Source organism: Dictyostelium discoideum (assembly GCF_000004695.1).
Source record: "Dictyostelium discoideum AX4 chromosome 2 chromosome, whole genome shotgun sequence".
In the NCBI taxonomy this organism is placed as follows: domain Eukaryota; phylum Evosea; class Eumycetozoa; order Dictyosteliales; family Dictyosteliaceae; genus Dictyostelium; species Dictyostelium discoideum.
The window spans coordinates 5,954,806-5,967,305 of NC_007088.5; the positions used below are offsets into that span (position 1 = coordinate 5,954,806).

General features: G+C 21.2%; 6 protein-coding genes and 1 non-coding gene across 7 annotated transcripts in view; 4 read left to right on the top strand and 3 right to left on the bottom strand.

The window, feature by feature from the left end:
• Positions 1-29: 29 nt before the first annotated feature.
• Positions 30-681, top strand: DDB_G0275629 (hypothetical protein; the record flags this gene model as incomplete). Its single annotated transcript, XM_638476.1, has 2 exons — positions 30-45; positions 527-681. 2 exons carry the CDS (start codon positions 30-32, stop codon positions 679-681), a joined length of 171 nt encoding a protein of 56 aa, XP_643568.1.
• A 1,458-nt stretch (positions 682-2,139) lies between these two features.
• DDB_G0275631 (protein phosphatase 2C-related protein) lies at positions 2,140-4,446 on the top strand (the record flags this gene model as incomplete). Its single annotated transcript, XM_638477.1, has 1 exon — positions 2,140-4,446. The coding sequence occupies one exon, from the start codon at positions 2,140-2,142 to the stop codon at positions 4,444-4,446; it is 2,307 nt and encodes a 768-aa protein (XP_643569.1).
• A 98-nt stretch (positions 4,447-4,544) lies between these two features.
• DDB_G0275729 (hypothetical protein) lies at positions 4,545-5,158 on the bottom strand (the record flags this gene model as incomplete). Its single annotated transcript, XM_638478.1, has 2 exons — positions 4,545-4,576; positions 5,059-5,158. 2 exons carry the CDS (start codon positions 5,156-5,158, stop codon positions 4,545-4,547), a joined length of 132 nt encoding a protein of 43 aa, XP_643570.1.
• Positions 5,159-5,814: 656 nt separating this feature from the next.
• Positions 5,815-6,520, top strand: DDB_G0275727 (hypothetical protein; the record flags this gene model as incomplete). Its single annotated transcript, XM_638479.1, has 2 exons — positions 5,815-6,163; positions 6,222-6,520. 2 exons carry the CDS (start codon positions 5,815-5,817, stop codon positions 6,518-6,520), a joined length of 648 nt encoding a protein of 215 aa, XP_643571.1.
• Positions 6,521-6,982: 462 nt separating this feature from the next.
• On the top strand, positions 6,983-9,196 carry DDB_G0275897 (hypothetical protein; the record flags this gene model as incomplete). The annotated part of the gene is made up of 3 exons (XM_638480.1): positions 6,983-7,901; positions 7,993-8,811; positions 9,033-9,196. The coding sequence occupies 3 exons, from the start codon at positions 6,983-6,985 to the stop codon at positions 9,194-9,196; spliced, it is 1,902 nt and encodes a 633-aa protein (XP_643572.1).
• Positions 9,197-11,240: 2,044 nt separating this feature from the next.
• Positions 11,241-11,284, bottom strand: r44. Its single transcript has one exon.
• A 456-nt stretch (positions 11,285-11,740) lies between these two features.
• DDB_G0275899 (hypothetical protein) overlaps positions 11,741-12,500 on the bottom strand; it is a gene marked incomplete at both ends in the record, with an annotated part of 3,822 nt that continues 3,062 nt past the window's right edge. The window contains 2 exons of the mRNA XM_638481.1: positions 11,741-12,119; positions 12,204-12,500. The exon at positions 12,204-12,500 is cut by the window's right edge and continues 3,062 nt beyond it. Coding sequence (XP_643573.1) covers positions 11,741-12,119; positions 12,204-12,500 — 676 coding nt within the window. The remainder of the gene's footprint in view (positions 12,120-12,203) is intronic.

A 12,500-nucleotide genomic window follows, 5' to 3' on the forward strand; every position in this document is an offset into this window, starting at 1 on the left:
TTTTTATTATTGTTTTTTGTTTAATTTAAATGTTTACTTTAAAAGGTATAAAAATAAAAATAAAAAAATAAATGAAAAATAAAAATAAATGAAAAAAAAAAATAAAAATAAATAAAAAAAAAAAAAAATAACCGATTTTTTTCATTATCGTAAATCCCAAAAAAAAAAAAATGAAAATAAAAATCTAATTTTGAATTTTTTACTTAAAATAATTAAAGTAATTAATTTTTGATAATAATATGGGAAAAACTTTATTTATGAATTCAAATAATAAAAAAATGAAAAAAAAAAGAAGCACCATTTGGTGTTGCCAATAATTTCTTAAAAAATTTGTGATTGTTCTTTAAAAAAAAAAAAAAAAAAACCAAAAAAAAAAATTTTAAAATTTTATTTTTTTTTTTTTTTTTTTTTTTTTTTTATTTTTATAATAAATATCATTTGACGTCAGCCAAAATATTTTTTTATTTTTTTTTTTTTTTTTTTTCGAATCAATCACATCCTTTTTTTTTTTTCTAGCAAAAAAAAGAGAATAATCCCTCATTAATAACTATTTTTTTTTTTTTTTTCTCTAACAACGCAACAACAACTACAACTACAACTACAACTACAACTACAACTACAACTACAACTACAACTACAACTACAACTACAACTGCAACTACAACAACAACAACATTTTAAATCATTAATTATGTTTTTTTTATAATAATTTAATTTAGATAAGCCTCACCAAAAAAAACACACATAAAATATATATACATATATTTTAGTATTTTAGTACAAACAACAAAAAAAAAAAAAAAACCAAAAAAGAAAAAATAAAATAATAAATACATCATCCCCCTGATTAAAATATTTACTTTGATTTTTTTTTTTTTTTCTTCCACTTAAATATTTACTGTAATATATCACAAAAAAAAATAAAAAAAAAAAATCAGGATTATATATTTGAAGTTTAATTTAATCATGTAAGATATTTTTTTTTTTTTCTTTTTTTTTTTCTTTTAAATTTTATTTTTTTTCTTGTATTTTTTTTTTTTTTGGGTTTCCTTTTTTTAAACAAAAAAAAAATCCCAACCTCTATAAATTTTATTTTTCATCATCCAAATAAATATTAAGTAAAACCTACAAATAACAATTCAGTGATTAAAAAAAATAATAAAATAATAAAATAATAAAATAATAAAATAATAAAATAATAATAAATAAAAAATAAAAAATAAAAAATATCTAAATAAAATCATTGAATTCACACACACACACACACACACCAACCACATAATTGAATTTTAAAATTGTTTTACACATCACACTATTTTAATTAGATAGAGATAATTAGGTACAGTTTGATTTATATGATACATGTACCTCCTACTAATACTAATATCGCTAATCAATAACTAAAATAATAATCACACATAAGCACGGATCGTTTATATCATTTGATTAAAAAAAAAAAAAAAAAACAATTATTATTGTGGTACTTCCTTAATTTTTTTTTTTAATTTTTAATTTTTAATTTTTTTTTTTTTTTTTATTATTTTTTTATTTGTCTTGTAAAAATAATTAACAATTGTGATTGTTTTTAAAACCAATCAAAATAAAAATTAAAATAAAAATTAAAATAAAATCAACCCCACTATCACACAAAATCTCAATTAATCAAACATTTTAAATAGAATAAAAACAAATTGCAAATAAATTTTTTTATTTTTTTATTTTTTTTTATTTTTTTTTCCTAACTCTCAATATTATCTTTCTCGGGTGTGTTTTTAATATTGTTATTAATTTCTTTTACCATTTTTTTTTAAAATAAAAAACTTATTTTTTTTATTTTTTTTTTTATTTTTTTATTTTTTAATCAAAAATAATTTATTTATTTATTCATCATCCAAAAAAAAAAAAAAAAAAACATAACCAAAATATTTATTAGTATTTGTAATAAACTATATTTTAAATATTATTGTACATTAAAAAAAAAACCAAAAATTAATATTGTAATTTATTTATTAAAATGAACATTATTTTTTAAAAAATAAAAATAAAATTAAAAATTAAAAATAAAAAGAAAACTTCATATCTCCAACTTTCCATCCCCCTCCCTTTGTAAATAAAAATAAAAATAAAATAAAAAAAAAAATGAACGAAGATTTATCAATTGAAAAAAAGTATCAATTACTTTTAGAAGAGAATCAAAGATTAAAAAATGAAATCAATGAATTAAAACAAAAATACGAACCAAAATCTAATAGGTATTCAACATCATCACCTATTGCTATATCATCACCAAATTTATCAACTCTTATATCAACACCAACCACTTTAAATGGTAAAATCAGTTCAACAACATCAACATCAACATCACCATCACCATCACCATCATCATCATCACCAACATCTTCACCAACATCATCTACAACCACTATTTCACCATCACCAACATCATCTTCAACATCAATTGCATTAGCATCAACATCACCATCATCGACATCAATAGCATTAGCATCATCACCAATAAATATATCATCACCACCATCTTCACCAATTTCACATCAACCAATATCTGTATCGCATTCAAATTCATCATCAGAAGATTTAATAGCTTCATCAAGTAATAAACATTCTAAAAAAGATCGTAGTAATAGCAATGATAAAGATAAAGATAAAGACAAAGATAAAGATAAAATCAAAGATCATACAGACTCAAATAGTAAAGGTGATAAAGAAAAAAGAAAAACAGGTATGGGTAAAAAGTTATTTAGTAAATTATTAGATCCAACAAAGAAATCATCAGGTAGTAGTTTGAATTTATTAAGTAATTCAAATGGTGGTGGTGGTGGTGGTGGCAGTGGAAGTAAAAAAGAAACTGCTTCATCATCTTCAATTAATCATCAAGAATTAATTAATGGCACTGGTAATGAAGCAGATTTTATATATCAAGAGAAAGGATTAAGTACACCTTATTTAAATTTACCAAAATTGGAAGTTATACCAGTCAATGGTGATCGTACTAAATTATCCTATTTCTCTGGACCAGATTATCAAAGTAGTACAATACCAGTGACATCCATTGGTTCACCAATGATAAAATATCCAGCAACATACAATGACCGTTTATATTGTATTTCCACATCAACCTATCCATTCTTACCAAATACAACCGAAAGAGCAGGTGACCCAATCGCCGATAGATACACTTGTGCAGTTTATAATAATAGATTAATTACATGTTTAGCCGATGGTTGTAATTGGGGTCAAAAACCAAAAGAAGCAGCACAAAATGCAAGTACAGCTTTCATTGATTATGTTATCTCAAAAAATGATGATATGACCAATGTTAAAGAAGTTGGTAAAATTTTATTCAATGCTTTCGAATGTGCTCATAAATCAATCATGTTGGGTAAAGATGAATTTTGGGAAGCTGGCACCACTACATTGTTGGGTGGGGTATTATTGGAAATTAATAAAGGCTCTGATAAATGGTCACCACAGTGGGAGTTTGTTTGTGCCTCTGTTGGTGATTGTAAAGCATATCTATTGTCACAGGGTGAAGTCACCGATATTACAGAGGGAAATAGAAGCAATTTGGACGCCAAGGATTGTGGTGGTCGTTTAGGTCCACATTTGGAACAAGGTAAACCCGATCTTAGAAATTTAAATATATTTTGTGCCTCTGTCTATGATGAAGATATCATTATGATCGTATCCGATGGTGTACATGATAATTTAGACCCAAAACATCTTGGTAAAACTCCAAATGATATGAGTAAAGAGTTTAATTTAAATGGTGAAAAATGGACAGATGTCGATTTCTCAAAGGCTCTAGTCGCAAAGAATGCTTTCACCGCTTCTCTCTTGGAAACTTTAGCTGCTGATTCAACAGATCCAAATGAAATCTCAAATCGTATCCTTGAACATTGTTGGAATACTACTGTTGCTTCAAGATTTTTCATGGAAAATAATGCTGGTAAAAGACTACCAGAAGATTATTCAAAATATCCTGGTAAAATGGATCATACAAGTATAATTTGTTTTAAAGTCGGTCATTTTGGTCCAAAAAATAATTATCCAACTGTCATTGGTGGAGGTGTTGGTAGTGGTGTTAGTGTTGGTGGTGGTAACCCAACAATTATAATCGATCCTCATAATAATACAATTAGTGGTGAACCATTTGTTCAACAAAATAATACTGGCACCACCTCTACAAGAGCTGATTGGATTAAAGTTTCACCATCAAATAATAAATATCATAACTCATCTCTAAAGAAAACAAGTTCCGAAACAAATGTTTTCCCAAATAGTAATAATAATGGTACCATTGGTAGAGTTTCCATTTCTGCTACAAGTACTCCTGATCTTGGTTCTTTAAAAGTTAGTGATGGTTCTTGCGACAGTGGTGAAGGTAGTATTGTAAATTCTTCTGATTCAAGTCCAAGATATAAATAACATAATAATAATAATATAAATAACATAATAATAATAATAATTATATTTCTTTTTTTGAATCCATACATAATTATATACTTATATAAATTAATTCATATTTATAATGTAACACAATTAAAACTATAATTAACTAAAACATTTATTGTAGATTTAAATATTTAAAATAAAATTAAAAAAAAAAAAAAAAAAAAAATATATGTATATTAAGTAAAATGTTTATTTTTAAAAAAAACTAGATGTGAATAAAAATTTTAAAATATTCAATATTGAGATTTTAAAAAACATAAAATGATATTGATAAATCAACTTTTTTAAGTTGGTTTAAAATTATATTACCAAAATTTGAATTTTTTTTTTTTTTTTTTTTACAGAGATTTTTTTTTTTTTTTGATTTTGTAGATCTATTAATTTGGAATTTTTTTTTATTTCCCATAAACATGGTATCAATTAACCAAATTATTAAAGGGTTGGTTAAATTTTTATTTTTTTTGTGGATTGTATGGTGTTAAAAAATGTGAACAATAAATAAATAAATCAATTTTTTTTTTTTTCTTTTTTTTTTTTTTTTTTGAGTTTTAACTATAAATTAATGGTGAATATGAATTTACATACTTTTGAATAGTTGTTGTACTGGTGATAATGGTGATGATGATGGTTGATGAGATTGTTGTGGTTTAAATAAACTAGAAATTTTTTTTTTTAAACCATACATAATTATATGCATATATAAAATAATTCAAAATTTATAAATTTAACAAAATTAAAACTATAATTAATTAAACATTTATTGTATATTTAAAAAAAATTAAAAAAAATAAAAGATGAAAAATAAAAATATATTAAGTAAAAATGATTATTTATTTATTTAAAAACAGAAATTGATGGTTTAGTTGGTGCAATTGAAGAATTATCAGATACTCAAATTAGAAAGATTTAATTCAACACCATACATTAGAAATCAAAAATCAGGTTTAACAATTAACATTTCATCTGATGAAATGGGTTTGGATAATATGTAAAATTATTCAGCATACAGTTCAACTAAACATGCAGTCAATGCAATTACATTGGATAAATTATATTTAAAGTTATTTTTAGAATGTATTGATATAGAAAATACAAATTAAATTTAAATATCTCAAATGTTTTAATCATGATGTGAAAATCTAGGTTTTTTAAGGAGCTATTTATAAAGGATGTATTTTTGTACCTGTTTATAATATTGTTTATGTGATTGGGAAATTTTAAAAATTTTTTGTCATTCCAAATTTGAGTTTTTTTTTTTTTTAAAAAATTAAATTATTTAAAAAAAAATGTGTGTGGGGTTTGATTGAATATCAATTTTTTTTTTTTAAAATTCAAACCAAAATGATAGAAAGTGAAGATAAAAATAAATGTGTACTTCATCCAAATAAAAATTTAAAATTTTATGTTTGGATTGTAAATTTATGCCATGTTGTAAACTTTGTACGTCTCATAAAGGTGAACATTATGGTCATAAAACTGATTCATTTGAATCATCCAACATCAAATATTCATTCATTAATTAATGAATTTAAAGATAATATCTATCCAAAATTAATTGAAAGAAAAGAAAATGATCAAATATTATTAAAAGAATCAAATGAAACTTTCAAAGAAATTCAATCACAAAATGATAATAATAATAATAATTTAAAGTTAAATAACTCAATCAATAAAAATAAATTCATTAAAAGTAAGTTATACTCAAATAAATAAGATTAATAAAAAAAATACTAATTCTTTGTTTTTAGTGTCTGATCACGATTTTTATATATATTCAGAGAATGATGAATCATCTATATTGTCCGGAGATTTTGAAAGTTTAGCATTCAAAGACAATTGTAACATCTTATCAAAGCTAACTAAATTACTAAACAAAGTTTTGCTTCTAAATGGATTCAATCAAAAATTAAACAAAGGTATAATACCAGTGGGTTTTAAAGAGTTGTATATATCTAATATAAAACAAGTATTAATAATCGATTCAATTCCTAATACTGTAACAACTGTTGGCTTATGTGATGGATTCAATCAAAAATTAACCGTATAATACGTGAGAACATTAAAGAGTTGTATATATGTGATATAAAACAAGATTTGATGATTGGCTCAATGTCTATATTTATAAAAGTTGTAAAAAATTACTTGATTCTTTCGTCCCTGTAGATGTCAAAATAGTAAACATATAAAATAAAAATCCTTGTGGACATATTTTTGAGTAAATTTTAACATTTTTTTTTATATTATTTTATAATATTTCATTTTATTTTATTTTGTTTTTTTTGTTCCAATATTGATACTAAAGGTAGTAAATAATTAATGTCACATAAGAATTCTAAGGATATGAAGTGGTGATATTACAAAAAAGAATTTTTTTTATTTTTATTTTTATTTTTTTTTTTTAAAATTATAAGTTATCAAAATTATACAAACTTTTTTTTGGCACCTATTTTTATTTTTATTTCTTTTTTTTTTTTTTTTTTTTTAAACTCAAAACAAAATAGCACACAAAATGAAAGAAAGTGAAGATATAATTATAAATAATCAAAATAGGTGTACACTTCATCCAAATAAAAATTTAGAATTTTTATGTTTGGATTGTAAATTTATGCCATGTTGCAGTCTTTGTACGTCTCGTAAAGGTGAACATCATGGTCATAAAACTGATTCATTAGAATCATCAGCATCAAATATTCATTCATTAATTAATGAATTTAAAGATAATATCTATCCAAAATTAATTGAAAGAAAAGAAAATGATCAAATATTATTAAAAGAATCAAATGAAACTTTCAAAGAAATTCAATCACAAAATGATAATAATAATAATTTATTGAAAAATGAATTTAAAAAAATTCACAATATACTTTCATTTGTTGAATTGGATATCGAAAAACAACTATCAACAAACTTAAATCAAAATATATTGATAAATACAATTATAACTTCTTCAATCGACAATGATAATAAAATCATTTCAACAATTTTAAATAATAATAATAATTCAATTATTGATAAATTAAATTATTTTACACAAATTAATAATCAACAAGATAATGACGACAATGATAATTACTATCAAATTGATACAGATACTATTGAATTAATTAAACAATATCAAAACTCATTATTAATATTAAATAATAGCAATAATATCAATAATTTAACAAAACTAAAAGAATATAATAATCAAATCTTAAAATTCGATAATCAAACAATTAATAATATTAAAAATAGTTTTAAATCGATATACTCTTTTGGTGATATTCCTAATGATGCTATAGATTATAACATTAATAATAATAATAATAATAATAATAATAATAATAATAATAATAATAATAATAATAATAATAATAATAATAATAATAATAATAATAATAATAATAATGAGTTAAATAACTCAAATAATAAAAATGAATTCATTAAAAGTAAGTTATACTCAAATTAATAAGTCTAATAAAACAAAAAATACTAATTCTTTGTTTTTAGTATGGAATCACGATTTTTATATATATTCAGAGAGTGATGAATCATCCTTTTTGACTGATGATTTTGAAAGTTTAGCATTCAAAGACAATTGTAACATTTTATCAAAACTAAAGAAATTACCAAACAACGTTTTGCTTCTAAGTGGATTCAATCAAAAATTAACTAAAGGTATAATACCAGAAGGTGTTAAAGAGTTGTATATAGGAGATATAAAACAAGATTTAATAATTGATTCAATTCCTAATACTGTAACAACTGTTAATTTATTATATGGATTCAATCAAAAATTAACCAAAGGCATAATACCAAAAGGTGTTAAAGAGTTACGTTTATGTAATATAAAACAAGAATTAATTATTGATTCAATTCCTAATACTGTAACAACTGTTACTTTTTTTGAAGGATTCAATCAAAAATTAACCAAAGGTATAATATCAGAAGGGGTTAAAGTGTTGCGTTTGGGTGATATAAAACAAGAATTAATAATCGATTCAATTCCTAATACTGTAACAATTGTTGCTTTATGTAATGGATTCAATCAAAAATTAACCAAAGGTATAATACCAGAAGGTGTTAATGAGTTACGTTTATGTAATATAAAACAAGAATTAATTATTGATTCAATTCCTAATACTGTAACAACTGTTGCTTTATGTAATGGATTCAATGAAAAATTAACCAAAGGTATAATACCAGAATGTGTTAATGAGTTACGTTTATATAATATAAAACAAGAATTAATTATTGATTCAATTCCTAATACTGTAACAACTGTTAGGTTATGTGGTGGATTCAATCAAAAATTAACCAAAGGTATAATACCAGAAAGTGTTAAAGAGTTACATATAGGTAATATAAAACAAGAACTAATAATTGATTCAATTCCTAATACTGTAACAACTGTTACTTTTTTGAAGGATTCAATCAAAAATTAACCAAAGGTATAATACCAGAAAGTGTTAAAGAGTTACATATAGGTAATATAAAACAAGAATTAATAATTGATTCAATTCCTAATACTGTAACAACTATTACTTAATGTGATGGATTCAATCAAAAATTAACCAAAGGTATAATACCAGAATGGGTTAAAGAGTTACATATAGGTGATATAAAACAAGAATTAATTATTGATTCAATTCCTAATACATTAAATAATGTCTATATTTATAAAAGTTGTAAAAAATTAATTGATTCTTTCGTCCCTGTAAAAGTCAAAATAGTAAACATTTAAAATAAAAATCCTTGTGATGACATTTTTGACTAAATTTTAACACCTCCATAATTATTTTATTCTATTTTATAATATTTTATTTTATTTTATTTTATTTTTTTGTTCTAATATTGATATTAGAGGTAGTAAATGACTATTTTAATTTTATACAGCCGCCATCACTCAGTGTAAATTTGAGATTTTACTGCTGATTTGTAATTCCATCTTCCCACCATTTTTTTTTCGCCAAGTAAGTAAATTTTCATTATTTGATTGTAAACTAATTATTAACTACCAAATAAAATTCGTTAAACAAAAAAAAGATTTTTTTTTTTTTTTTTTTTTTATTTTTTTTATTTTTTGGGGATATTCGTAAAAGACCAACTAATTCCAATATGGCTTCATCTATTGCAAATTTTCATTTATTAAACTCTTTTATGAATATAAAAAATCAATTAAAAATTAATTAAAAATTTTTTTTTTAATATATTTTAAAATTATTTACTAATTTTTAATAAATATTAATTTCTAATAAATATTAATTAATTCTTTTTTATTAAAATTTTATTATCAGGATTATTTTTTTTAAATATTAAAATTATAAATAAATGATTATTAAATGATTATTAAATTATTAGTATTTACTAAATAAAATTATGTTTTGAATTTTTTTTTTCAGTATAATAATGCTTCTGCTCAATATTTACCTTCATAAAAAATTTGGTTTTAGAATTTGGAAAATGGTTTCTTCAAATGAAATATTCTATAATATTGATATTTACCAAGTATTATTAAATGATGAAAATAAATAATAAAAATAAAATGAGGAAAATCTTCAAAATTATTAGAAAAAATAATAAAACTAAAATTAAATAAATAAAATCAAAAATAAAAATATATTAAGTAAAAATGTTTATTTATTTATTTAAAAAAATGTTAAAAAAAATATTAAATCAAATATTCAATATTAAAAAATTAAAAAAAGTATTGAAATGATAATTATCAACCTACATTTTTAAGTTGTCTAAAAAATTTTTTCCAAAATTGGAATTTTTTTTTTTTTGACCTAATTTTTTAATTGGGAAATGGAGATTTTTTTTTTTTTTATGATTTTGTGGAACTATTAAACATTCACTTTTTTTTTTTTTTTTTGATTTTGTAGGTATTTTAATTTAGAAATTTTATTTTTTTTTTTATTTCCCATAAACATTAACCAAAATATTAAAGGATTGGTTTGATTGTGTATTTTTTTTGTGGATGGTTTTATGTGCAAAAAGTATTTAATTAATGGGGAAAGCTTCATTATAAAATATTTATAAATTTTTAATAACATCATTGGTGGTCAATGTTCAGAATTGGGCTATAAACTCTGTCTAGGTTTAAACCAAGATGGGGGTGAACAATAAAAACTCATAACGGTCCTTCTTGTTTTAAGAAATTCCCATTTCGGGAAACACATTAAACGATCAACCACATTTTAAACAAAAGAAAAATTTGGAAATATTCCAAAAAAACTCAATAAAAGTATCATTTAAAAAAAAAAAAACTTAAAAGGCACAAAGAAATTCCTTTAAGTTCTTCTCATAGGTAAAAAAACACCAAATATATATTATATTATTGTTTTTTATATTTTTTATAATTTTTTATTTTTTATTTTTTATTTTTTTTAATTATTTAAAAGGTTTATTTATTAAAAATTTTGTTTAATATAAGAAGACGGATTTTATATAGAATTTAAATAAGAAGGATAGGTTAATGGTTTCTTATTTTGAAAGTTAATTATTAATTATTTCCGAGATTTTGGTTTATATATTTAGCAATAATAGGGAAACTATTGATTCATCGAAAAATGAAAAAAAAATTGAAAAATAATTACAATGGACGGTTGACAGGTATTTTGATCAAAGGTATTTGCTGAAAGGTCAACTTATGTAATTTAAAAAAAAAAAAAAAAAAAGAGTTTAATATATTAATTTGTTTTGAAAATCAGTTTAAATAAAATCAGAATTATGTTTTTTTAAAATTTTTTACTTGTTTTTTAAATCTTTTAAATAAAAAATGTTTACAGTTGACAAGGGGTAATCTTCAAAGGTTTGCTGTAAGGCCAACTTGATGTAATTAATATTTAAATGTTATACGAATTTTGTTTTGGAATTTTTAAAATAAAAAATAACTTTGTGGGATAATAAAACATTATTTTCTTTAGTATTTCAAAAAAAAAAAAAAAAAAAAAAAAGTTTATCCTATAAATGGAAATTTTATTTTATTTTATTTTGTTTTGTTTTTTTTTTTGTTTTTTTTTTTTTAATAACTTAAATATTGAATGACTATTATCAGTTTTTTTTTTTTTTAATGCCAAATTTGATGAGTGTAATACTAAAATATAATTAATTTAGAAAGATAAATACAACTGATAATATGAATAGTCTAAAAAAAAAAAATAAAAAAATAAAAAAATTATTTTTTATTTTTATTTTATTTATTTGTTTTTATTTTTTTTCTATCTATAAAACTTTTATTATATAATTTAACATTTATTTTATTTTATTTTATTTTATAATATTACTATTTTTTAACATTTTTTAACTCTAAACTATCATTATTTTTAGTTCTATGATATTTATCAGATTTTAATTTCAAAAGATGATTATAGGTAATGATTTGATATTTGAGGAAATCGATAATGATAAAAATAAAAGCACCAAATTGAATCATATCAGGATATAATTCATAGATTATTTTTCTCTCTAATAAACTTAATCTAACACTATGAATTATTTCCATTAATTCTTTAACTCTTTCATTTAAAACATTTGGTTCAATTTCATGAACAATCGGTTTACCATTAATAATATTATTATAATTTTCATTTAATTTCCTTAAATCTTGAATTATTAAAATTAATGTTGGATTTACAACTACCATTTCAAATAATAATTTTTCACTATAATTTAAAATATTTAAAATATTAATATATAAATATTTTATTTTTTATTTTTTATTTTAATTATAATAATAAACAACTTACCTTAATGGTTTGCTTAAAATAGTTTGAGCCATACTTAATCTTGTATTTGAATTTGTTAAATGTTTATGAACTTTAAAGAAATTTTTAACTTTATAAGGTTTAAAGAAATATTCAGATTTAATATCAACCAATGAAGCAAAGATTTGAGCATTTAAAACACGAATACCTCTAAATGATGTAACTAATTGCGATTTATATTGTTCTGGATCAACCTTAATTGGTGGATCAACTTCAACAATAGTTTGAGTTTGTGATAATAAAGATTTCATTGGTACAATTTGTGATGTTGAAATCTTT